Raw genomic sequence first — 25,807 nt, forward strand, 5'->3', positions numbered from 1 at the left:
CGTGTTTTTTCAAGACCCGATACCTCCAGCTGAAACACTTGTTTAAAGGGTGGAAATCAGGGCGTTCACTTTTAAATGTCCCCTCTCTGTAAACAGAGCTTTACTACTATTCTTACTTTCTAATCTTATACTCTAATAAACTTTTGCTTGCTGTTGAAGGAAGGAAGGAAGGAAGGAAGGAAGGAAGGAAGGAAGGAAGGAAAAAAGAAAAAGAAAAAGAAAAGGAAAAAGAAAAAAAGAAGAAAGAAAAGGAGGGAAATCTTAGGTAGCAGAGTTGCACGGGTGGAGGCCTCAGATCTCAGCTACTTCTGAAAGTGCTGGTGCTACTGCCAACAAAAAATGTTATGGGTTTTGTTTTGTTTTGTTTTTTTAATTGAGAGGGGGTGCAAGATTCCTACGCATTAATTTCTGAAAATAATATACACTCACAGTTTAATTTGAAAAAAAATTAAAAACAAGGTGAGATTATAGAAGTCTTCCCCTGCGTTCAGGCCCATTCCCCAAAGTGAGAGGTGGGAGTGACTTGAGTGTCTTTCCCAAAACCAAGGCGTGGGGTGTGCGCTTCGCCTACCCTTCTCTGTCAGCGCTCGTGGAGCTCAGGTTCCCTGCCTGTGACTCTGGTTAAACTAATCTTTCCGGGCGGGATACGGTTCTGTTTTAACCTGTAAATTTTCCTCAATGCTTCCTTTTCCTGAAAAACCTTTGAAAAGTTATCAGCAGTGAAGACACCCAAAGGGACTTTGCAGCAGGGTAGTGTGGCTGAGCGGTCTAAGGCGCTGGATTAAGGCTCCAGACTCTTTGGAGGCGTGGGTATGAATTCCACCGCTGCTAGTTCCTTGACGTGCTTTATGCTATTTTGCTTTGGGTCACAAAAGAGGAATGAGGCAGAATTGGGAGCGCTCCGACCTCGGTGTCTGGGATTCCGTTTTAGCAGCGTGAGTCTGCTACGGATTGTCGGATGCTCTGTGCGGTCTCTGTGCGCTCTGGTGTCCTAGACAGTGAGTGGGTTGGGATGAGGTATTTAACAGGCGTACGTGGCTGAGGCGGAAAAACGGCTGTGTAGATACCTTTTCTCTCCATCCTGGAAGATCGCGTGTCTCTGTACAAGCAGAAGTGATGTGGAAGTCCTGAACTGGACCCTGGTATGTCCCATAGAGTCTCCAAGTGTACCCCAATGTAGTAAATTGCAAGTAGTTGATGATGGTGGATGTTCTAAATCAGGACCAAGTTTGATTTACAGAGTCTCCAAATGTTAAGTAGTAAGAAGAAAAGTGGCAGGGGAAGCCCCACACATTGCTATGGCCCAGCTTTGAACCGAGAACTTCCACGCGTATTAAGCGAACGTGATAACCACTACACTACGGAAACTTCCGGCTGGAGAATCCCTGTAAGACCTTTGATGATTAAGAGAGCCTCCTTGGGTACACTAGATGCAAAGTTCTACGACTGAGAAAAGATGGTTCCAGGTCCCATGCTGGCGGAAAACAAAGGCGAACGGTTCTGCACCCAACCCTTCACCTGCGACCCTCAGTTCTGGAACGGCTCACTCACTCTCCTACCTGCTCTTCTTACTAAACCGCAGGACACTCAGAGCTCTTGGTATGCCAACTCTGTTCAAGGACAAAACCATCGATATAAGGGACCTAGCTAGAAAGTAGAATTGAAAAAGTGGGCTCGTCCGGGATTTGAACCCGGGACCTCTCGCACCCAAAGCGAGAATCATACCCCTAGACCAACGAGCCACTTCGTGTTTAACTGTTTTTTGCTCAACTCATAATCAGATTCTCCAAGAAGTAATTTTTATCACCGACGGAGACTTTTATTTTTGACATATTGAAATTGCTCTCTGGATCTGAGTCTCCCACACCCAACGCATCCCTACTCCACAGTCTGGGCATCTGCCATTAATCTCATCCGTAGGTAGCTCGCCCAGCGTAAATGGTCCGTGTCCCTTGGTCCCTCTGTATGTAATCTGGAATCCTAAGGAGTGCCTCACTAGCAGCAGGTAGGAGCAGCAGGCAGGGGCAACTTTCCGCTTTGGGGACTGGGAGCCCCTGCCCAAGGGAGCCCAAGCAAGGCTCAAGTCTGGAGGCCCAGGGTCTGGGCTCAGAGGCCGGGAGAAGCCCAGGGCTCCTGGAGAGACCGCGCGCGGGATTTGGAGGGGACGCGGGACTGACTGGGTCCTGAGCCGCCACAAGCGAAATGAAGTCGAGGTAGTAGTCCCTTCAGGTGGGGCGCCTGGTAAAAGGGAGAGAGCTTTTCTTTTATTGTTTTATGAAAACATGAAAAGCAACACACCCTTATTTGCAAAAGCTTCACAAAATGTAGGGAAGTGTAAGGCGGAAACAAGATGACCGGAAACCCCGCTCCCTTGGGGTGGCTGGCTGAAGTGGTGGTTGCGCAGCCCTGTAGGCTTGCACTAGAGCGCGCGCGCACACTGGGCCCGCAGGCTGAATGCCCCGGCTCTCCGTCCCCGAAGCTTTGTCCCGAGATTGCACTGAAGCAGCCATCGGCTCCCGCCAAACCAGGGTCCTGGGCTGTGCGGGCGCTGTCCTCCCTCGTCTCAGGCTTGCTTTCCCTAAAAAGACTTTAACTGCGCTGGATTATTCAGTAGTAAAAAAACAAAAACCAGTGATTCTGATTTCCTGCTGTAAAATTCACGAAAATCCACTCAGAGCTGGTCCAAAGGTTTATTTTTGTGCAGCCAGCAAAGAAATTTCCTACACAACGGCAGTTATAAAAAATGAGTGGGAGACGAATGGTGGTTAACCTCCTCCAAGGAAAAAAGTGCTATTTTATCTACTGCCACTCCACGATCTTGCTCATCCCTCTGCATTGACCGCTCCATTCGCTGCTCCTCTCGGACTTTTCCTTGGAAAACACAATGCTAACCCGCCTCTTCGCCACAAGGCGTTGGCGTTGTCCTCGTCTCTTTTCGAGACGCATAAAGCGTTAGATGGGCTCTCTTCTGCCCTAAGCCACCGTGTGTCCTCGGCCTGCGTTACTACCACCTCCGTGTCGTAAGCATTTGCTTCTCTTCTCTATGGAATTATATAAAGAAAAGTACAAACTTCCACAATTAGTAACACCTGCCCTAAAGACTATAATTGTCCCATTTACTTCCGGTCTTGTTTTAACCATTTAGTTTTTCTTTTAAACAAAACAATAAAAACACAACTGCTGACCTTCTGACTTTGATTTATTTATTTATTTATGCTGTTAAAGGAAGTCAAGTGTACAAAATGAAACTAAATCCCCAGTGAACAACTGGGGCGCTGCCAGATAGGCAGAGCCAGGCTCACGGAGGGTCTAGGGCACCATCCCGCCACGGCTTTCGCCCGCACTACTAGGCAGCCGTGGCTCAGGCAGAGGCGTGACCATGCCCCGCCGCGCTATCCCAGCCCGCAAGAGTCCTCTCTCCAAGTCAAACGGGACCTTCAGAAAAGTCCCCACGTGGGGACGCGGCTGACTCCTGGCAGCACTCTATCGCGATTCGGGTTTCGAAAACAACCCCGGCCTGGGGCAACAGAGTGGAGAAAACCGCTTGCGGAAACCTGGGTAGACGCCGGAGAAGAGGCAAAGGGAGTAAGCCGGTAGGGAGCGTGGTGGATGGGGGCCACAGGCCTTTGCACCGGCCGGCTCCCATCCAAAGAGCCAAGAGTGCTTCAAGACCCGAACAGACACGCCCAGGATAGGCCAGGAGCGTACCAGCATCTTCCGGCACCTGCGCGTCCCGGGGTCCTGGAATTCGTTGACCCTATGTTCCTGCCCTACTGGACAACCACCTCACTATGGAAGCTAGATTGTGGAGAGCAATGGCGAGCCAAGGATAAGCCTTAAACCTAGTCCCCCTCCAGACTAAAATAGATTCCCAGGGTGCGTTGTGAAGAGGTGGGCACAGACAGGTGGTCCCCACTTAACGAAGAAGACAGAGACCAGGGCGACTCCCTGGCCTGAGTAGGTGAGAGGAGGGGAACGGAAAGACCTTCCACGAACTTGCAGAGAGCCTGCGAAGCATACCAGCGAAGGACCGCTGTGGAGAAGACGCGCGGAGCCAGCGGAGCCTGTGATCGAAAGGTCACGGACGCAGTGGGTTTGGTTCTTCAAAAAGTAAAGCCACTTTTAGTCGGTGGGCATCTAAGTGTCAAGGAACAGGCAGCTCCGCCTAAGGCCTGGTCTCTAAGAAAAGCGGAAATTCGTGTTGGCTCAAGCATCTTCCGCTTTTCCACCTTTGAGGAAAGGGTGGGGAAAAAAACACGCACCAGCAGGCCCCAGCGAGATTTGAACTCGCGACCCCTGGTTTACAAGACCAGTGCTCTAACCCCTGAGCTATGGAGCCAACCGTAATCTTCGCTTCTGCGCAAGAATACTTGATGCTGTCATCGTCTGCCGCGCAGCCGCAATGAACCACAGGAAGGAGCTAAGTAGTAACAAGCCGGCCGGTGTCTCTCCACCAACTAGGGCCCAGTTGGGCCCTCGCTGCCTCTCCAGGTACTTCAGTGTCAGTGCGGCAGGCCAAACCGCAAATCCTGGGAGACAGGGCAGATCGTGTGAGAGATAGGGTGAGAGTATTACCCGACGTGGGCGGGGGCGGGGCCTCCAGTGGGCGGAGCTGTAGGAAGACCCGAGGTCTTTCTCGGGCTTGGGAGTCGGGGGCAAAGACGAGTTGGATAGATAGGTCCAAGGCTTATTCTGTATGAGAATGAGTCCAAGGTCAGGGCTGCGAGGGAGGAGCTAGGGTAAGGGTGTCAGTAGGCCTGTTCCGAAGGAATCCAGGTCCGGGCTGGTAAGGTGGGCTGTCAGTGGGCAGTGAGTGAGAGGCTGAGAGAGGGTGTTGGAAAAATCAGAAGGTCAGAGCGTGAGGAGGTGCTGGTGGGAAAAGGACTGGATCAGGCGTGGGGTTCCCTAGCCCCTGAGGCACCTTTAGGCAAGTTAGGAAAAGGCAACCTTTTGTAGCAACCTGGATGGAACTGGAGAGTGTTATGCTAAGTGAAATAAGTCATACAGAGAAAGACAGATAACCATATGTTTTCACTCTTATGTGGATCCTGAGAAACTTAATAGAAAACCATGGAGGAGGGGAAGAAAAAAAAAAAAAAAGAGGTTAGAGAGGGAGGGAGCCAAAACATAAGAGACTGTTAAAAACTGAAAACAAACTGAGGGTTGATGAAGGTGGGTGATGGGTATTGAGGAGGGCACCTGTTGGGTTGAGCACTGGGTGTTCTATAGAAACCAATTTGACAATAAATTTCATATTAAAAAAAATAAAATAAAAAATAAAAAAATAAAAACTTTCAAATAGTTAAAAAAAATAAAGGAAAAGGCAACCTTTGGGGCCCACCTCAACTCTGGAGGTGCTGGTTCTGTAAGAGTCCCTAAAAGCCCAGGGGATAGAGAGCAGGGTGAGAGCCCAGGTGAGAGACAGGAGCCCTAGCCCTGCAATGGTCAGGAAGTTGCGGCTGTACAAGATATGGAAGCAGCCCAAGTGTCCATCATTGATGAATGGGTAAAGAAGAAGTGGTATATATATACAATGGAATGTTACTCAGCCATAGAAAGGAATGAAATTTTGCCATTTGCAAGCACATGGATGGAGCTAGAGAGTATAATGTTAAGTGAAATAAGTCAGAGAAAGGCAAATACCATATGATTTCACTCGTGTGTGGAATTTAAGAAACAAATCAAGTGAGCAAAAGGAAAAAAATAAGATCAAGAAACAGACTCTTAACTACAGAGAATGAACTCATGGTGATCAGAGGAGAGGGGAGGGGAGGATGGATTAAATAGGTGATGGGGATTAAATAATACACCTGTCATGATGAGTACAGGGTGATGTATGGTGTTGAATTAACTATATTGTACACCTGAAACTAATATAACACTTTATGTTAACCAACTCAAAGTAAAATTTTAAATTAAAAAAAAAGAAAGTGACTGCTGTAAGTGATGGACCTTTCCCTGGTGGCCCAATCTGCTTTATGGTCCCTGCAAGGCCAGGTGACTTAGATCCATGGGCACCCTCAAGTCTGTATGCTGAGGAACCATTTAAGGGTCTGTTGTCAGGGAACTAGCTCATGCAATTCACAAGCATCTGGGACTAATGGGTGGGGTCAGAAGGACCCAAGTTAAGCCAGTCATTGCTTTCAGAGACCTGAACACCTAACAGATCTTAGGATCCCAAAGGATGGGAGAGAAAATTGCATACAATCACACATACCCTCACATCAGCATTGTGACATCCAAAGTCACTGCATTGCCTTGTTGACCAAAAGAGAACATCTCAATGTGTGATTGTTACTGTAACTGTTGTTATATTTCTTCAGATATATAGATGTCTATGTAGTTATTAACTCTGCAAACACATACTTCGATAGACACACAATCACATTCACAAACACAAAAGCTGAAAATATACACACAGACAGCCACTCGTACAGTCCCCAGACCTGGCCCTACAGGCACCTCCACCAGCCACCCACCTTCTGTGACCTGTAATATGTGTTGCAATACTTCAGCACAGTTGTTATGTGACCTTAAAGGTAACTGTGACACTCAGTCCAAAAGCCATATAAACCCAGATAATATCAGGGCTTGACGATAACATTAGGCGATTTAATTAGCAAGTGAGTGTTAAAGGGGGGGGGGGGGGGTCCTTGTGGAAATGACTAGTATTCAAATACATGGATTGGCTGCAGTGTTCTAGAACTTCTCCATATATGAACACAACATAGGATTCACCCTCTGGAATGATACAATTATACTGTAGGCTGGACACTTATATGATCCTGACCCAGGCCCATAGGACATTGGATTCAGATTTCCTGGTGCTATGTCCACTGTGTCTGCCTCTAGAACAGTGTCATGCCTCCCCTGTAAGACCCCTGTATTCAAAGTGTGCTTGGAGCATCTCAGGGACAGAGCACAGAAACCCCATGACACTTGCAGACCAGGTTATTCAATTGTCACTGTCCCTACATGCCAACATATCTGTCTAAACAGATTCATCTAGCCAGTTAGCTAGGTAGTGGGGGAGGAAAACCATGACCCTCACCTAAATGTGGAGTGGCTAATATTTAACAACAAATGAAAAATAGGGTATTACCAAATTGACCTAGGTCTGTTTGCAATACCTAAACCTACACATGAGCTGATAAAACTGCTCTCCAAAATCCACACAAACCCCTGCCCCCTCAATCTGAGATATAAACATACATGCACACATTCCTCACACATTTAAACACACCTGATCACCCAGTCTAGCAGAAACCTTCGCTACTACTTGTGCTCTTGCACTCAGACTGGAGGAGTCAAGAATGAGCTAAGCCACCCTAGAAATGAGCTCAGAGTTTGTATTTCCATCTCCTCATCCCCCTTCCCTGGGTAGCACTAAACAGGAAACTGCCCAAAACCCCCTCCCAGAAGCCCACCCAAACAGAAGCTCGGGAACAATTAGCCAAGGGAATAACACCCCACCAGGGCACAGGCTGAGCAGACCTTGGCACCAGGGTCCTCTGCTGTTGGCACACATTTGACAAGTTCCAGGAAGGGTATATCAGGGGCATGTTTGTGCTCTGTGCATTCCCATGCTGATATTAGTTGCATCTGTAAAATTATAAGTGTTGTTTTGTGTTTCAAAATCCCATAGCCTTTGGTCTCCTTACTCAAGGGAGACTATACTTTGGCGTTTGAAAGGGGTTTAGGCATGTGTGAGAACACATGGCTGTCACTGTGGCAGAGGATGTACATATCACTCTGTATCATCATTAAGGGGTATTGGAAGGTAGCCATGATAAATGCCATTGTCCTGGGCTTTCCTCTCATGTACAGGTCAAGAATCTCCTTTCAGTTCTGTCCCAAGCTGTTCTCTGACCTGGGAGTACAATGCTCCTCCCTGAGTGGTGGATCCAGGCGTCTGAAGGCAGAGCTAGAAGCTGACAAGAAGGCAAAGCAGAAGTGGTCATGAACTTGGCTGGCTGGGCCTGAACCTGCCCCCTTGCACCTGAGGACAGCACTGTACTTGCTATTGCTCCAGACCCAGAGGCCCTGCTAAGTCCAGGTAGAAAGTCCCAGTGATGGGAAACACCTCTGTCAATAGCTGGGCTCCTGTCCTCACCCACCTCCAAGTCCTCACAGCTCAGGCTAGCTGAATCCACATGTCGACAACAGGCAGAGGACAGGCGCCAAGGGTCCAAGGCATCTTCTCTTCTACTCAGTTGACCACGGAACCCTTTTCCACAATCACCCGTTTTCTGTCTCCAATGTTGTGGTCTGCAGGAGCCCCTCCAAGGCAGCCCAGAGCCAATCTGGAAGGCAGGCCCACAGTAACCAGGAGGCTCCGACAGAAGGCAGCATTGCTTCCCATGGGCAGCCGGGATGAGGAGGTATTCACCCTCGACTGATTCACCCTCTCTGGGAGGCCAAAGACTTTCAAGGCCAGATTCGCAAGTAGGTGCCGGTGGAGCAGACAGAGAAAAGGGGGAACACTCGCTCGTGGAAGTTGACGCGGAAGGTGTAGAGGTGGCGCATGTCCTCCACGGCGTAGAAGGACACGGCCCCCACCTCTAGATCCAGGGCCACCCGCACACGGGACAGGTGGCCACAGCTGAGGGGCGTCCGTTCAGGGCTAGTCACTGCCCAGTACTTCCCGCTGTTGAGCTGCAGTGCCCAGACGCCCTCCTCAGGGGTGAAGGGCGTGAGGCCCTTGCGGCGCACGCTCTCTCGCGCCACGCCGAAGGCCCAGCCGTCCTTGGAGCCCACTTCCACCTCCCAGTGGTGCCGCCCGGAGGAGAAACCACAGGACGCCAAGACTCGCGTGTTGGTGTCAAAGCGGCGTGGGTGGCAGGGCAAGTCCTGCGCCCGCTGTCCAAGGCGCACGCTCTTAAGATCCAGAGAGAGGATGAGGCGGGGGTTGGCAGTGTCGGGGTCCAAGGTCAGCTCCACTGAAGGCAGAGACAGGGAGAGATGTCCCATGCAAGCCCTCTCCCCAGCTCCCGTCAGTTACTTCTCCTCCACCATCCCCCCAAAACATGTACAAGTGGAAGCCAAACAAAAGGAATGTGTGAACCTACTTTGGATCACAATTAGAACAGATCGACAAATACAATTTAAAAGACAACTGGAGAATTTCAAACACTAGGTATTGGAAAGAAGCATTACTTTTTCTAATTGTGATTATGGCTTTGTGGGGTTTTTTTAAGTCTATCTTTAGAGATAACATACTGATATTTATGGAAATAACTTATCCATGATTTGCTTCCAAATAATCCAGTGGGAAGAAGCGGGTAGGGGCGTTTATGAAAAATATCAGCTGAAGGTCTATGATGAGAACATAATATTCATTATGATCTTCTCTCTACTTTTGTATATATTTAAATTTTTTCATAATAAAAACTTAAAATATGCACACTTGTCATAAGTACTATGTTCTAGGACTATTCTAGGCCCTGGGAATCCCACGGTTCAGTATCCCTGCCCTCCTGTAGCTTCCTTTCTGGGGGGAAGGAAAGAAGAGACAATAAATGGTGAACATGGACAATAAGAGGAGTCAGAAGAGAAGGCTGTAATTTCAATTAGAGTGGCCAGGGAAGGTGAAAAGGCCTAGGTATGCATTTGAGCAAAGACATAAAGGAGGTGAGGAAGCCAGGCATGTAGCTGTCTAGAGGAAGTATATTCAAGGCTGAGGCCAGCCAGTGCAGTGCAAATGCTCTGAGGTGGGGGTGTGCTTAGTGCATTTCAGAAGCAGCAAAGAGCACTTGTTGTGGCTGCACAGAGTAAGCTAGAGGGAGAATGTGCAGTGAGTTCAGAGCCTATGAAGCCTTGAAGGCCATAGAGAGGACATTATTGAATGAGAGGGGCTGTCCTAGGGTTCTGTGCAGAGGAGGGTCATGATCTGACTTGGTTTAGATCCTTCCATGGTAAATTCTGACATAGCTTGATCAATCATTAGCATCATGAATATGTGCCCCCCTCTGCCCTCCTGCAGAGTTGGATCCCACTCACCCCAGAGCTCTGCAGTAGTAAGAACCTCCTCCCTTCCTGTCTTCAATCTCTTCCTGCTTTGCCTGACCCCTGCACACAAGCCCTGTCCCCAGGAGAGGTCTCTGTTTGTCTGGAAGGGGGAATGGGGAGAGAGGCTCATCCAGGTGACTGGTCCGCAATTTATAGGCCTACAGGTCCCACTGAGGCCTGAGGGAGCCAGAACTGGGAGGCAAGGATGAGGGGAGGGCAGAGGCAGGCAGGTAGAAGGAACCAGCCATTCACAAAGCCCAGAGAAACAATCATGGGGAGGCAGTGGATTCTCTACATGGCCAAATAATGGGAAATCACTATCACAAGAACCATCTTACCTTTCTCCTCTTTCTCTAGCTCTCCCCGAAGATCCTCTGAGGAGGAGAAACAAAGCAGGATATTCGTAAATGACTCAGAAGATTGTCTATCTGGCAATGATGGTGAATATCACCTCCTCTGACATTTACAGCCAGATACCCCGAAGGCTGAGAGTTGATGTGTAGACACTGGGTCAAGTGTGAGGGGTCAAGAAGGGGCAGTATCCTAGCTCTACCTCTTCCACTTCCCTCTCTTTTGCCTGAGCTAGTCTGAGCTGAGCTCTCCCTCCTCATCCTTCTTCTTGCCCCAGTAGCCCTCTACCCTGCCTGTCCCTGGGGGAATCTTTGTGCTCTGGGAGCAGGGGCTGCTGAATGGATTTGCCACCACCATCTCCCTGCACCAATCTGTCCTTGACACACCCTAGCTCCTATTTTCTAACAAACCTTCTGGAAAGACACATTCCTGGGCCCCCAAACTACCAGAAACACACCATGGCCACCAGCACTGCATGGCCCAACCCCAAGAACAGGCCCTACCTTTGAACTTCTTGAGCAGCCCCTTTAAGACAAAGGTCTTGAGGGAAACATTCCAGACTTTATTCTTCATCTCAGAAGAGACTGTGGTTGGCTTGGGACCAGGCACATTGCTGCATCTGCAGGACAAAGAGCCTGAGGAAGGCCCACAAACACTGTCCCACTCCCACCAGGCTGTGACAATTAGGATGGTAAGGTCCTCTTGGTGGGGAGAGGTAGAAAAAGAGAGGCTGATCTTGCAGCAGAATATCCACAGCCAGGCAGGTGGACATTTGCCTTAGAAGGTACATAGGTAAGGCAATGTGGGAATTGGGAGTGTGAGGTCAGGGATGAGGGGATGAAGAGAGAGAGCTCAGTGGAAAAGAAGAAGAGCCAGCTTGGAAAGACCTAAGGAAATCTTAGGTCCACTCACCTGCTTAGTGTGTTTTTGAATTCCTGGAAAGAAAGATAAAAGAAAGCCAAATCAGCACCAGGTAACCTCCAGTTACTTTTGAGAAAATAAAACTGACCCCTTGTGCTGCTTCCAGAGGAATATGCAACTTTTTATATTTTTATTTTTTTAGTAGGCTCCACAAGCAGTTTATAGCCCAAGGTGGGGCTTGAACTCACAACCTTGAGATCAAGACCTGATCTGAGATCAAGAGTCAGAGCCTTGGCCAACCAAGGCACCCAGGGATCTAGGTACCCCCAGAGGAATAAGCAATAAGGTGTACTACCACTCCCTACCACCTTTATGGGCCCAGGTGTCAATGGCTTCCTGCTGTGCCTGGTTTCTGGGTGTTTTATCAACTCTCTGCCCACAGCTTTGCAAATGCTCTCTTCATTACAGAATCATCACTGGAGCTTTGTGCTGGGATCCAGTGTTGCCTACCCTCTCTACACCACCCCAGATAAGTCACAGCTCTTATGCAATGACTGGTTACTCATACCAGCACCTTTCAAATGCCTATTCTTGACCAATTTGTGGATTGTGACTATTTATTTATTTTGAGAGAGCCCATGAGCAAGTGGGGGAAGGGCAGAGAGTGAGGGAGAGAGAATCCCAAGCAGGCTCCTTGCTGTCACTGCAGATCCATACGGGACTTGATCCCACCAACCATGAGATCATGACCTGAGCTGAAATCAAGAGTCTGAAGCTTAACCAAGTGAGCCACCCAACCCCCCCCCCTTTTTAAAGTTTATTAATAATATTAGTAATATTAATAAATATTGAGAGAATGAGCAGGGGAAGGAGGGAGAGAGTGTGACTATTTATTTTAAAAGGAAATAGAATAGAAAATGTCAAAGTACATCCGGAGTAGTAAAGTATTATTTTATGAGACTTTTGGCATAAGGTTTACATCCTGGAATATGACATAAGCCTTGCATATAGCTCTTTGGAACTCCTTTCTGTCTGCTAGATTGGATGTTGCTCAATTCATGTCGTTGAGTAAAGCCAGTAAGATCTTTATTGTGACTCGAGGTCAAGAAATTTTTATCACAACTTTTTAGACCTTTAACCCCAGAAGAATCAGGGCAGTTTTCTCCAGTCCCCTTCTGCTTGAGTATGTGATTCTACTAAACTCACAGGATCTAACTCTGTTCTCACTGTTTATGAAGCCTTAGGATAAATGATCCATACCTCTGGCCAAGCCAGACTCACCTGAAGAAAGTCAAGGTCAGGCTTTCGAGATGTCTCCTGGATATGGCTGCTGAGCTTGGAGAGCTGGGTGATTTCACCCTCAAGCTGAGCTATGTTCTCATTTTGCTTCTGTGTCACCTCCCGTGACAGCTCCTCCAGGCGGCCCAGGAGCCGGCCCTCCTGCTCCACCAGGAAGGCCCGCAGAGCCTGGAACTCTGCACCCACCTTCTCTCGCTCAGCTGCCATCTGCTTCTGTCTCAGGAGAGAAGTTGGAGAGGCAATGGGGCACAGGCATCAAGATGTGGCATTTGGACAGGAGACTCTGAGCCATCCCACAGGACAAAGTTCCGTCCCCCTCACTGGTCAGGGGTCAGAGACTCAACTACACATACCCACCAAGCACAGCCTCTAATTTAAATATCCCACCTCTGAGTGCAGAGCAGCTTCAACACATGCTCTCATGTCCCCTGTCACAGATGTGCTCTCCCATCAATCTAGGGCAACTTATACTTGCCTCAGAACCACCCTGGGCTGCAGTTTCCTCATTTGAAAAGTAGGAGGGATAAATTAGTGCCTCCTAGAGCCACTGCAAGAATTAAACTGAGGTCACTCCCTCCCACCCCCGAACACATTTATTTTGAGTTAAAAACCATCCTAAAATTTGTATGGAACCACAAAAGACCCCACATAGCCAAAGTAATACTGAAGAAGAAGACTAAAGTGGGAGGTATCACAATCCCAGACTTTAGCCTCTACTACAAAGCTGTAATCATCAAGACAGCATGGTATTGGCACAAAAACAGACACATAGACCAATGGAATAGAATAGAGCCTCCAGAATTGGACCCACAAAAGTATGGTCAACTAATCTTTGACAAAGAAGGAAAGAATATCCAATGGAAAAAAGACAGTCTCTTTAACAAATGGTGCTGGGAGAACTGGACAGCAACATGCAGAAGAATGAAACTAGACCACTTTCCTACACTATTCACAAAAATAAACTCAAAATGGAAAAAGGACCTGAATGTGAGACAGGAAACCATCAAAACCCTAGAGGGGAAAGCAGGAAAAAACCTCTCTGACCTCAGCCGCAGCAATTTACTTGACACATCCCAAAAGGCAAGGGAATTAAAAGCAAAAATGAACTATTGGGACCTCATGAAGATAAAAAGTTTCTGCACTGTAAAGAAAACAATCAACAAAACTAAAAGACAGCCAACGGAATGGGAAAAGATATTTGCAAATGACATATTGTACAAAGGGCTAGTATCCAAAATCTATAAAGAACTCACCAAACTCCACACCCAAAAAACAAATAATCCAGTGAAGAAATGGGCAGAAAACATGAATAGACACTTCTCTAAAGAAGACATCCAGATGGCCAACAGACACATGAAAAGATGCTCAACGTCGCTCCTCATCAGGGAAATACAAATCAAAACCACACTGAGATACCACCTCACGCCAGTCAGAGTGGCTAAAATGAACAAATCAGGAGACTATAGATGCTGGAGAGGATGTGGAGAAACGGGAACCGTCTTGCCCTGTTGGTGGGAATGCAAACTGGTGCAGCCACTCTGGAAAACAGTGTGGAGGTTCCTCAAAAAATTAAAAACAGATCTACCCTATGACCCAGCAATAGCACTGCTAGGAATTTACCCACGGGATACAGGAGTGCTGATGCATAGGGGCACTTGTACCCCAATGTTTATAGCAGCACTTTCAACAATAGCCAAATTATGGAAAGAGCCTAAATGTCCATCAACTGATGAATGGATAAAGAAGATGTGGTTTATATATACAATGGAATACTACTTGGCAATGAGAAAGAATGAAATGTGGCCTTTGGTAGCAACGTGAATGGAAGTGGAGAGTGTTATGCTAAGTGAAATAAGTCATACAGAGAAAGACAGATACTATATGTTTTCACTTATATGTGGATCCTGAGAAACTTAACAGAAGACCATGGGGGAGCAGAAGGGGGAAAACAAAGTTAGAGAGGAAGGGAGGCAAACCATAAGAGACTCTTAAAAACTGAGAATAAACTGAGGATTGATGGGGGGGTAGCAGGGAGGGGAAAGTGGGTGATGGGCATTGAGGAGGGCACCTGTTGGCATGAGCATTGGGTGTTGTATGGAAACCAATTTGACAGTAAATTTCATATTTAGAAGAAAAAAAAAAAAGACAAAAGGCCCAAAATGGAGTCACTCACGCTAAGTCCCCCAACAGGAAACAGAGACTTAATTACAGTTTCAGTTCTCCCAGAAATAGAATCTTAAACCAGTCAATCAGGAGTCACCTGATCAGCATTAGTTGGGTAACTACCTGACAAACAGGGAAAGTAACCTTGCAATAATCCATCTGCTTTTTGGCCCAGTATAACTTCCTTGTTCCTGCCCCCTACTGCCTATAAAATCTCTTGGCTTGCATAGCTTTTCAGAGCTCTTTTTCTATCTGCTAGATGGGATACTGCCCAGTTCATGAATCACTGAATAAAACCAATAAGAACTGCAAATTTTACTCAGATTTTGTCCTTTAACATTTGTCACCCCTCCAACTTTCACTCTTCACTTCTTTTTAAAGACAGCACATACAATGCCAGGATGGTGGGGTCCTCTGTTGTCACCCAAAGAGGGCCCACCTGGAAAGTGCCCTGCTCACCAGGAGCTCCTTGCTCTCCTTCTCTTCCGTGGAACGAAACACCTCATAGTCTTCCAGATCCTTCCTCAAGACCTTCAGCCTAGACTCCAGGAGCTCCTGCAGGAGAGTGAGAAGGGAGACATTATGGGAAGAGGACTCTGGAAACCCTACATGTGCCTTCCCGGAGCCATCCAGGAGAAAGACAAGGCCCTATTAATTGAAGAGGAGGAGGCAAGGTTGAAGACCTGTCTGGACATTGGGATAGCTGACAGCCTGCACAGACGCACATAGGGGTACGGGGCAATTGAAAGGTGACTCCAAAGACCTCAAGGTCTCACTTCCCCAACCATCTGTGCACAATCCTGGCTGAAATGCAGGCCCTTTGGCAGCCCAACCTGCCTAGTTTTGTCCTCTGATCTCTTAATCACCATCAGAAAGACGTCTGGGAGGGAGTGCTGGAGCGGATTAAGGAGTAAAGAAAAACTGGGGGCTGTGTGCCTGAAGCCTCCGTGCACACCCCAGTAAGGAAGTGGGAAAGAGAAGTGCCTCAAACCCATATCTTTGACACAACCAAAGACAGCTTTTGGTGCTCTATTCAACCCAGAAGTCACCCACTGCCTTACCCCAACCTTTTTGGAAGGTCGTCCCACTCCAGGACGCGGGGACATTGCACAGAGCCACGCCCAGGGAAAGGGCGGGGGCTGAGAATGGGGGCAGAGGAAGTGGGGGTGTGACGGAGACACCGCTAGAAGCCAGGGACAGACAGAAAGAAAATCGCGAAATCTGGGGGCATCAATTAGGCGATCCAGTAGGGAGACCAGAGGGAAGCTCGAGGTGGGTGGGAGGATGGTACTGGTTGTGTGTGGGTGACCCAGCGAGTGCTGCAATCAGTCCCAGAGCCAGTGGAACAGGAAGAAAGAGGCAGGGTCTCACCTGGGTATCCTGCCTGCCTGCCTGCCTGCCTGCCAGAGGTCTGCACTGTCTGCGCGGGAAGACAGGACCCGAACTGGGGTCCTGAGGCTCTGCATGGGTGGGGTCCGCCCTCACCTTAGCTTCCTGCACAGCCTCGTCTAGCGGCAACACTGCGTGCGCGCGGTGTTCGCGGGCGCGGTCGCACACCACGCAAATGGCGCGTCCGTCGTCCTGGCAGTAGAGCTTGAGCGGTTCACCATGCTGTACGCACCCGGCCACCGCCGCCTCCGGGGGCCGGTGTTCTCCTGGCGCGGCCGCAGGCAGGCTGAAGCGCCGCAGCAGCGTGGCCACTGAGGCCAGCTGCCTGTTGGGCCGCAGCTGGCCGGGACGCACGGGCTCTCTACACTGTGGGCAGGGCAGCGGACAAGGCAGCGCGCGCGGCACTGTGGTCGTTCCTGTGCCGGGGCGCTCCCAACAGCGCGCGATACAGGAGCGGCAGAAGCTGTGACCGCACTCGACGGATACGGGCTCGCGGAAGAGCTCCAGGCAGATAGAACATGTGGCCTCGCCCTGCAGCTCTGCCGCCAGTGCCAGCGCCTCGGCCCCGGAGCCGGGGCCAGTCCGCGGCCCCACCGCCGCCATGCGCTTCCTTAGCGCACTTAAGTCCAGCAGTGCTGGAGAAGCCGAGGGACCCGACAGTTCGCGGCTCGGAGTGGGGAGACCCAGTAGGGGCCTCCGAGCACCCACTAGGAGAGGAAGGGCGGGGCTGACGCCGGGCAGGCGGAGACGTAAGCTGAGGGCTGGCCGGGCCGGGAAGCGGAGAGAAGAATGAGAGTTGTGGGCGGGCCAGACCGCACTGCTCGACTGGATCCAAGCGCCGGCCAGCTCCCTGCACCTCTGCTCTGGGCCACTCAATCACTGGCTTTGGTCTGCGGCCTCCTCGGTCCCCTGGCGCCCTCTCTCTGTCGCCCCCCCTAGCCCAGCCCGTCAGCAGTCCTCTCTAAGCCACCCACAGCCTGGCCCAGGCAGCCGTGGGAAACAGGCCCGGACAGGTGGGAGCCCACACCCAGCCGGGCACAACTCATCGTGGCCGCCTGAGGCCAACCCAGCAGGGCCAGGCCTTGGGCCTAGCGCCCGGGCCACAGTGTCAGGTTCCCAGAGTGCAGGTTTGTCCTGGTCCTGTGCTGACCTAAATTTAGTGTCTGGAACCTGGCTCTTGCCCCCACCCCCAAGCCTGGCATAGTATCTATTTCCCACTGTTGTTCTCCCCCTTGTTTATTCTTTATTTAATTTTTGGCTTTGAATAAATAATACATTTACAATGAATTTTCCCACTTTAATCTCCCTCCCAAATAACTCAACCCTCTACTGTCCCTCCAGAACTACCTGATGTATTTGTTTCCACCACCTTTCCTCATTCCCTCTGGAGGCCACTCAGGGCAGGCTTTAGCGACCACCCTCCTCAGAAACCGCTCTTGTCAAGGTCACCAGTAACCTCAGCGATCCTAACCTAAAGGCATAGGCTCCTTCTCCGGCCTCACCTCATCTGCCCTCTTCTCTGATGCTTCCTCCTTGCTGACACTCTTTCCTGGCACCTTCCAGGTTACTGTACTCCCTGGCTCTCCACCCACATCCCTGGCCTCCTACCTTTTTCTTGGTCTCTCTTGTGGTTTCCTCCTCCTCTCCCCGCACTTGCTCAGCCCTTGGACCTCCGTCTATCCTCACTTGTGATCTCTTCCACTTTCTTGGTTTGAAATACCCTCTCCTTGTGGATGCCACAGTACACATCCCCACCCAGGTTCCCTTAGGATGCCTGGCTCCCACATCCAACCCCGGGCAGCATGTCCTAAGGAATATCACTTCGCATTCACTGTATCCACAACTGTATTTCTAATCTGCTTCTCCACCTGTTCCTTCCACAGTCTTCCCCACCCCACCCCATTTAACAGCAACTCCATCCCTTCAGATGCTGAGGCCAAACTGGGGAGTCCTCTATGACTCCCAAGAGGAATACATTGCCCACACTCCACCCTCAGTTCCTCAGTGTGTCCTCCCTCTCTCACGTCCTCCACTGCACCATTTCCAATGATCTGATGATCACAATTCTCTCCCCTTCTGTCACATTGTTCTACCTTGTCTTCTCCACCCAGCTGTGAGAACAGTCCTGTTAAAATGTTAAGTCAGATTAATGTTAAGTTCTCCTCTGCTCAAACCCTCCATTGGCTCCCACTTCTCAAAGTCAAAGTCTTTACAGTCCTCCAAAGGCCCTATCCATTCTTTGACCCCATACCCTGCACCCAGCCTCTCTATCCGCATCTCTTGTCACTCTCCTCTGTTGACTCCTCTCTTTCCATATGGACCTCCTTGCTATTCCTGCACCATGCCAGCAAGATCCTATCTCAGGGCCTTTGAACTGGCTTTTACCATTATTTGGACTTCTCTTTTCCCATACTTGCATGGCTTACTTCTCACCTCTTTCAAGCCTTGTTTCAAATAACCTCTCAGCGAAGCCTGCCCCCACCACACTGTTTAAAATCGCACCTTGCCGCACTTTAATCTTCAACGCGGGCTCTATTTTCTAACACTCTACTCCCTCCTCTGGAATTTGAGCTATTGAAGGGGATGACTGTGTCAGTTTTGTTCGCGGCTGGACCCCCAGATTTCTAGAGCAGTTCTTGGCACATAGTAAGCGATCGATAAAGTTTTCTTGGAATGAACTGATTTAACATTGTTCAAAATTCAGATATACACAGCAGTTCACAGCGAAAAGTGTGTCCACTGTCTACGCTCGAGTCTCCTCCCCATCCCAAGCGATCAACTTTGCAATTCTGAATTACTACACTCCCTTTCTTTTTGTTTAACAAACGTAGCAGTCTGCACACAGTCTTCCTTACTTCACTTTTTCGGATCACAGTTCATTTGGGGCATTGTGCCCAATGACTTCCCCCCTGCCTTCAGGTGTTTATTCTGGCTCTGTTCTTCCAGCGAACGTCCCCTCAGTGGGGACAGTGGAGGACTCGGAAACACAGCTCCAAGCGTTACGGTACCCGCTTTGCAGCATCTGGGTTATCTCGCTCCGCCATTTGCGCAGCCGCTCTCTGTGCTAATATACAGTCAAGAGAGCATGTAGAGAGCTACTAGGCCAGGTGGGGATGTAGCTCAGTGGTAGAGCGCATGCTTTGCATGTATGAGGCCCCGGGTTCGATCCCCGGCATCTCCAGCGCGGGTTTGCGTGAAACCCTCTTTTTCATTAAGTTTTGAAACTAGGCGTGTTTGCAAAGCCTGGGGGACAAACTTCCTATCTTGGAGTTTGCACAGGTTGGAGGGGGCGACCGTGGGACCCACCTACTCGAATTCCCAGATACCACCTCTGAACTCCAGATTAAAGTATCAGAGTGAGCATGCCAGCGCAATAGAAAGAATGCGTTTGCCGTCCTTCGCCCCGTGCGCTTTCCGGGAATGGAAAAAGTTTAGGTCGCAGGGAGACCAGAGTAAACAGAAACCAGACCTAGGTGGGAGGGGCAGTCAGGCATGATCTAGAGGCTTTACGTTCCCCGGGCTAAGGAACCATTTGATTAGATTACAACTAAACCGACCTTTAAATTTGGAGCCACAAACAGCCTGAATTTACCTTGAAGTAAGAATTGTTGAGACGCTCTCCCTAGCCGCCCGGCTAGCTCAGTCGGTAGAGCATGAGACTCTTAATCTCAGGGTCGTGGGTTCGAGCCCCACGTTGGGCGCGCAGTGTGTCTTCTTTTCTTGTATTTCAACTAATGACAACTGGTTCTCTACCTCTGTGTTCTGGGACAACAAAAACCTCATTCTGGAAATTTCCTGTGTGCAGCAGTCAATTGGCCTTTTTTTGTAGCTATACCTTTGTTCATGGATTAATTTATGCTTTACCGCTAGCAAAGTGAATTTTATATAAGTATATGTAAATTATTAGTTTTTAAAATAGTTAAAATATGCAAAATAAAATTTACCATTTCAATAGTTTTTACATGTACAGTTCTGTAGCTTTTCACACATTCACACTGTTGTGCAATCACCATCTATCCATCTCCAATCGCTTCTCGGCCTTTTGGCGAAGATCAAGTGTAGTATCCATCTCCAAACTTTCTCGTCTTCCCCAACTGCAACTCTATCCAGGAAATACTATCTCCATTCTCTCCTTCCTCCAGCCCCTGGCAACCACCATTCCACTATCTCTATCACTACTCTAGGGGCCTTATACATATATTTGTTCTTTTGTGACTGGCTTATTTCACTTAGCACAGTGTCTTCAGGGTTCATCTGTGTGTATCAAAATTTTTTTCTTTTTAAAGCTAATATTCCATCATATGTTACATTATTTTTAACTGTTCATCTGTCTACAAACACTTGGTTAGTTTCCTTCCATTTTTTGGCTCTTGTGAATAATGAAGCTATTAGCAACGGTGTGCAAATACCTGTTTGAGTTCCTGCTTTCACTTCTGTTGGGGATATACCTAGAAGTGAAATTGCTTACCATATGGTGTTTATTTTTTTCTTTTTAATTTTAACTCCAGTATTATAACATACGGTATTTCTATTTTTAATAGTTTTGAAGAATCACTATACCATTTTCCACAGAATTCCACAAAATAAGTTTTTAAATATCTTTTGAGTAGGTTACAAACTGTACTGTTCAAAAATTGAACTATATATAAAAATATTCAGTGAAAACTGTCATCTTCTCTCCTTAGGTAACAACTTTTATTTCTTTGTATATATTCTTCCACAGTTACATATTTTTGATGCAAATATATTTCTATTTTCCTCTATTTTATACAAAAAGATAATTACAACTCTTACATTTGGGGATCTTTCCATCTCAAGACATCGGAAACTTTCTAAATCTTTTTTTTTCTTTTTCAGCTGCATCATATTCCCCTGTAGATGAATCACAGTTTATTTAACAAATCACCTACTGATGGACATTTATGTTGTTTCCAACCTCTTATTATTATAATCAATTCTGCAGTTAATAAGGATATTGTTGTTATTTTGCACTTTTGCACTCATATCTGTGGGGCAAATTCCTAGAAGTGAGATTGCTAGGTCAAAGCTTAAATGTGATTGTAATTTTATAGATGTAGACAAATCACTGAACTGTGGATCTTACAGGCTGATATTCCTTCCTACCAGCCATGAATCAGATTGCCTGTTTCTCCACTACTTTGGTGGCAATGGACTGCTTTAACAAATCTAACATGACTCCACCCCCCTTAAAATTGCCAGGGTCCCTCACTGCCTGTCCTAGATAAGATGATACCCATTGCAGGGCCTACAGGGCATGGCCTGACAGGAAGAGGGACCCTCCTTTTGCTTCTCAGAGGAGCATACTCAAGCAAAAGATTCTGAAGATCACAGTGTCAATCTATTTATGGCTTCTAATCCAATTCTATAGGACAACATTATTTTTTTTCTTTTTTAGGCCTGGTTCTGTGAAGACTATTATGTTTCCTTCATTTGCAGAGCCACGACATCTTTGGAAAGGCAAACTCGTTTATTTCTTACTCTGCAAATTTTCTCCCTTGGACAGGAAGAAACCAACCAAACATAAGAAATTAAATTTGTATGTGATTTTCTATTTGGTCTTGATATCACATGGGGCATGTATAAATTATTAGATCATGGGGGTGCCTGGGTGGCTCAATGGGTTAAGCTTCCAACTTCAGCTGAGGTCATGAGCTCACAGTTTATGGGTTCAGGCCCTGCCTTGGGTTCTGTGCTGACAGCTCAGAGCCTGGAGCCTGCTTCAGATTCTGCGTCTCCCACTCTCTTCGCCCTTCCTCTGCTCATGCTTTCTCTCTCTCTCTCTCTCCCAAAAATAAATTTAAAAATATTATTTATTAGATCATGCATGAACTTGTGGTCTACAATAATAATTATACATAATTTATATATAAAGTATTAATTCACCATAGACTTGAATATTTTTATCTAAAACCTCATTTGAAACAGAAAATTATCTCCAGGTTTAAAGTATTTATGGCTATTTTCTAACTAGTCTAAAAATACTCCAGTGTCAGCTGTTTCTTTAACAGTCAGTGGTTTCCTTTTACTAGCTTGACAAAGTCATTCTCCTAGGGTCTGTGTAGGATCAGGAGAAATGGCTCAACGACCAACAAATACCCCCCTGTTATTTCAATGCTGTTTATATTATATCACATTTGTTATGGGTACAAAATCCCCTAAATAAAAGGCAGGTTTCAGTCACATACTGGTGTCCTGGGGAATGTGAATTTGGGGTAAGTAGGAAGACAAAATGTCAATCAGAGCAACCTAATTCTGGAGGACTGCATGCCAGAGGAAGAGTGACCAAATAGATGACCCAGAATGACCTCTCCTCCATTCTGTGTCAGGACCAACTGGATTAAAATCACTGGGTATTTTTGGCAACTGCTGTCATTTGAGATGTTTAATGTCTAAGGACTAGGGAGGCTTTAGAATATGGAAAAGAATACATACTTGTTCTGTGATTAATATTCAATGTATTACAGTTGTCAATGTTAAAGCCTAGATTTTCTCAAGGTTTTAAATTCAACTTATAAGTATTGCTGTTTTTCTTATAAAGCTAGCAAATTTTGGAACAGGAAAATCACTAGGTCCTTGCACTCATTACTTCACTAGTGCCTTCATGAATTATGGTTATCGAAAGGCATCATCCCAAACATCTCAGCCATTGGTGATAGTTTCTCTTAGACATTTCAGGTGACAGTTGTAGATGTACCTATCTGAACCCTCATTGAGTGTGGAGGAGAGGGAGGCACTGATTAGGTCACAGGTGCAGTGTAGAGCCAGTACCTGAACCTTGGTTGCTGCTGCCGTCTCCTTGCTTCAACCACCAACTCACAGCATTTAGAAACCCCGGGTGTGTTGTCTATTTGCAAGCTTCTGAATGAAGCTATGTGTTTATTCATCTGTCCTTAAAAACTCCACATTGAGGTCCTACTGTATTTCTCATTAGCCTGGGAGTCCTCTAAGACTACAGATCTAGTGTCTTCCATACCTTTTTCTATCCACTTGTAAATAAATACAGCAGCTGATGTGGATGGAGTCATCAGAATGCAGAGCCAAGGAGTTATAGCTGTGGCTCCTTATCCTCCAAGTCCCTGGTCTTCCTTCACTCATTGAACCCACCAAGCACACTCCTACTTCAGAGACTTTTAATCCTCTGCCCATCTCCCAGAGGCTTCTTCCCAAGATCTTTGAATGGCTGGCTCCTTTTTATCTTCCTGACTCAGTTTATTGTCACCTTTTTTTTTCTTTTTCTTTTTAAATTTAAATCCAAGTTAGTTAACATATAGTGTAATAATGATTTCAGGAATAGAATTTGGTGATTTATCACATATGACACCCAGTGCTCATTCCAGCAAGTGTCTTCCTTAATGCCCCTCAACTGTTTAGCCCATCCCCCCATCCAGCATCCCACCAGCAACCCTCAGTAGCCCATCTCTGTTTGCTTCTCACTCTATCAGATATCCTTCATTTTCTCACAGTCCTTATCATCCTCTGAGATAGAGACAGTGGGGTGGGAAGTGATGGAGGCAGAGATAAAACTGGAATTGTGGAATAGAGGAAAATGTTGAAGCTGGGTGATAGGTACTTGGGTTTCATAATATCATTAACTCTACTTTGAATTTCCTAATAAGTTTTTTTAACAAATAAGTCAAAAGGAAACATAATTACTTATGAGTGAGAGATTAAAATTTTAGGTAGATAATTTTGTAGAATAATGATATTGGGGCTTATTTGAAAAAACGTAAAGATCTAGCAAAGCGACAATTACATAGAACCCTGAGTGTTAACTCATGTCCTTTAAACTATTTCCCTGGGGTACTCAGAAGCAGGGGAGCCAGAGACCTTGAGCTCCATGCACTGTCCTGGCACCTAGATTTGGCCTTTTTCTTTCACTCTTCGCTGAAAAAAAAAAAAAAAAAAAAAAAGAGGGGGGGAAGCTCCCTAAACATTCTCCTCCGTCCTAAGGCGGGAAAAAAATTACAGATGAATCCAAAGCATGAGTAGTTTCCAGGAAACAAGGATGCTCTCAAATGGTCAGGGCAATGCTGAACAGATAAAGGGGCCAATGTGAAGGGGCTCCCACTGACAAGCAGCTACAATTTAAGTATCAAGAAAAGAATAATAATTAGCATTAATTGAAACAAGATGAGCCTAGGAAAGCTTTTAAAACCATAATGACAAGTTAGCACTAAGTGTAATCCAAAGAAATATGACTCAAAGCAGACGGCTTCCTGCACAGCTTGTTGCCCAGCCCACCTGGGTTTTTGGTGTTAATTGTGTTGCTTTGAATTTGTTTACTATCTCCACAAGGAACAGGAATGAAAGCTCATAGATAAGCTGAGGCACAAACCAAAATTCACCTGGTGAAGAGTGACTGAGTGATGGTGCTGGCCTCTCAGAGTTCTGGGGCCACCAAGAAGGTCAGTTTGGGGGGGGGGGGCGTGCAGGAGACACTCTAACAGTGCAGAGCCTGGAGTGAGGAGCATGTACTGACTGACTTGCCTCAAATCAGTAAAACATGAAAAAAGAAAGAAAGAAAGAGGGAGAGAGAGACAGAGAGGAAGGAAGAAAAAGGAAAGAAAGGGAGAAAGAGAGAAAGGAGGGAAGGAGGGAGGGAAGGAAGGAAGGAAGGAAGGAAGGAAACAAGGAAACAAGGAAACAAGCAAGCAGCAGGGGAAGGAGAAGCTTTCTCCCAGGTGTGATCCAGAATCCTTCACTCTTCACTCCTCTGGGTCTCTAAGTTCCATGGCTGGGCTCTAGCCTTTCTGGTTGGGTGAATGCATCTGTAAGTTCTGGGAAGTTATACAAATAAGTGTGAAAGAGCAATGATAAAGAAATGGGCAAGATAATTGATTTTTTTCTTATGCTATTTTTGGTTATGCTTTGTCTGCATTGTGTGAAGCTTTAAAGACAATTTGATTTACAACTTTGATGTTTTATTTGGCTTTCCAGTTTGACAGAAGTGTCGAGAAAGAAGTTGCTCGTCAAATGTTTAAATGTGCCCCATCGGTTATGAAAGCGTGAACCCTATTTTCCAGGGCGTGAAAACAGACTGCGCTGCAGAGGTCCACAAAGTGTGCGTCTCTACGGACATCTGTCAAGCCTGGAACATTGGACTGGGGGCCCAGAGCACCTCTGGACTGCTTCTCTAAATCCTTTTCCCCTTGACCTCTAGAGCCTGTTTCCCAACACACGAGGCGTCTCACAGGATGGAGGCCGACGAGCTGCAAGTGAGGATCAGTGAAGAGGGCGGCTGATCAAGGCACCTCTGGAGAGAGGGATGGTCCTTTTGACTGCTCTCCATCACTGAGGACACACAGTACAGTGGGAGGAATGCAGGGTAGATACCATGTGGGTCTGCATCAGGGGGCGCGCGGGGAGCGAGAGGAAGGCGCCACTTGGAGGAGCGGAGACGGTCCCACTCAGGACAGGTGGATGGGGAGGCCCCAAGCTGGAAGTGAAGCCAGTCGGTGTAGAATTGTTCGTGGTAGTGTCCATAGTGTGGATGGTGAGGCCATTGCCTTTGGTTCCACCTGGCCAATCACCAACGGTCCGCAGGTAGGACCAACGTTGGGTTCCTCTGCTGTGCTTACTTGAATTTCTCTACGTGCCTTGTTTTACTCTTCTCCATCCTTTAGCTCCGACTTCTATTCCTCTACCTCACGATTCTTCACCTTACGTGATGTGTCTGTCCTCAGAGGCGTCACCTACAAACTGGGAACAATATTAA

At 47.4% G+C, this 25,807-nt stretch overlaps 1 protein-coding gene and 4 non-coding genes across 10 annotated transcripts; 2 read left to right on the top strand and 3 right to left on the bottom strand.

Moving 5' to 3' along the window:
- Positions 1-1,670: 1,670 nt before the first annotated feature.
- On the bottom strand, positions 1,671-1,742 carry TRNAP-UGG. The gene has a single exon. It is a non-coding gene; the product is annotated as a tRNA-Pro (tRNA).
- A 2,524-nt stretch (positions 1,743-4,266) lies between these two features.
- TRNAT-UGU lies at positions 4,267-4,339 on the bottom strand. Its single transcript has one exon. It is a non-coding gene; the product is annotated as a tRNA-Thr (tRNA).
- Positions 4,340-8,248: 3,909 nt separating this feature from the next.
- LOC122215978 (E3 ubiquitin-protein ligase TRIM7) lies at positions 8,249-16,919 on the bottom strand. Of its 6 annotated transcripts, XM_042932124.1 has the most exons (8): positions 16,168-16,916; positions 15,142-15,237; positions 12,502-12,732; positions 11,272-11,294; positions 10,863-10,978; positions 10,347-10,382; positions 10,000-10,108; positions 8,791-8,939 (listed from the first exon to the last, which is right to left on the bottom strand). In XM_042932124.1, exons 1-8 carry the CDS (start codon positions 16,672-16,674, stop codon positions 8,879-8,881), a joined length of 1,179 nt encoding a protein of 392 aa, XP_042788058.1. In that variant the 5' UTR covers positions 16,675-16,916; the 3' UTR covers positions 8,791-8,878. The 6 variants fall into 6 exon arrangements, with proteins under 6 accessions (XP_042788037.1, XP_042788061.1, XP_042788048.1 ...); XM_042932103.1 differs by lacking the exon at positions 10,000-10,108 and having other exon boundaries at positions 8,249-8,939; positions 16,168-16,843; XM_042932127.1 differs by lacking the exons at positions 10,000-10,108; positions 16,168-16,916 and adding an exon at positions 15,750-15,776 and having other exon boundaries at positions 8,249-8,939.
- Positions 16,920-19,180: 2,261 nt separating this feature from the next.
- TRNAA-UGC lies at positions 19,181-19,252 on the top strand. The gene has a single exon. It is a non-coding gene; the product is annotated as a tRNA-Ala (tRNA).
- A 447-nt stretch (positions 19,253-19,699) lies between these two features.
- TRNAK-CUU lies at positions 19,700-19,772 on the top strand. Its single transcript has one exon. It is a non-coding gene; the product is annotated as a tRNA-Lys (tRNA).
- Positions 19,773-25,807: the final 6,035 nt, after the last annotated feature.

The sequence above is a fragment of the Panthera leo genome, chromosome A1, assembly GCF_018350215.1.
Source record: "Panthera leo isolate Ple1 chromosome A1, P.leo_Ple1_pat1.1, whole genome shotgun sequence".
Taxonomy (NCBI): Eukaryota; Metazoa; Chordata; class Mammalia; order Carnivora; family Felidae; genus Panthera; species Panthera leo.

Coding starts and splice junctions, on each gene's coding strand:
- LOC122215978 (XM_042932103.1), bottom strand. CDS start 16,674: ATGGCGGCGGTGGGGCCGCGGACTGGCCCCGGCTCCGGGGCCGAGGCG. Junction 12,733..15,141: donor AGGAGAGCAAGGAGCTCCTG/GTGAGCAGGGCA, acceptor CTCCTGAGACAG/AAGCAGATGGCAGCTGAGCG. Junction 10,979..11,271: donor TTCAAAAACACACTAAGCAG/GTGAGTGGACCT, acceptor TTTGTCCTGCAG/ATGCAGCAATGTGCCTGGTC.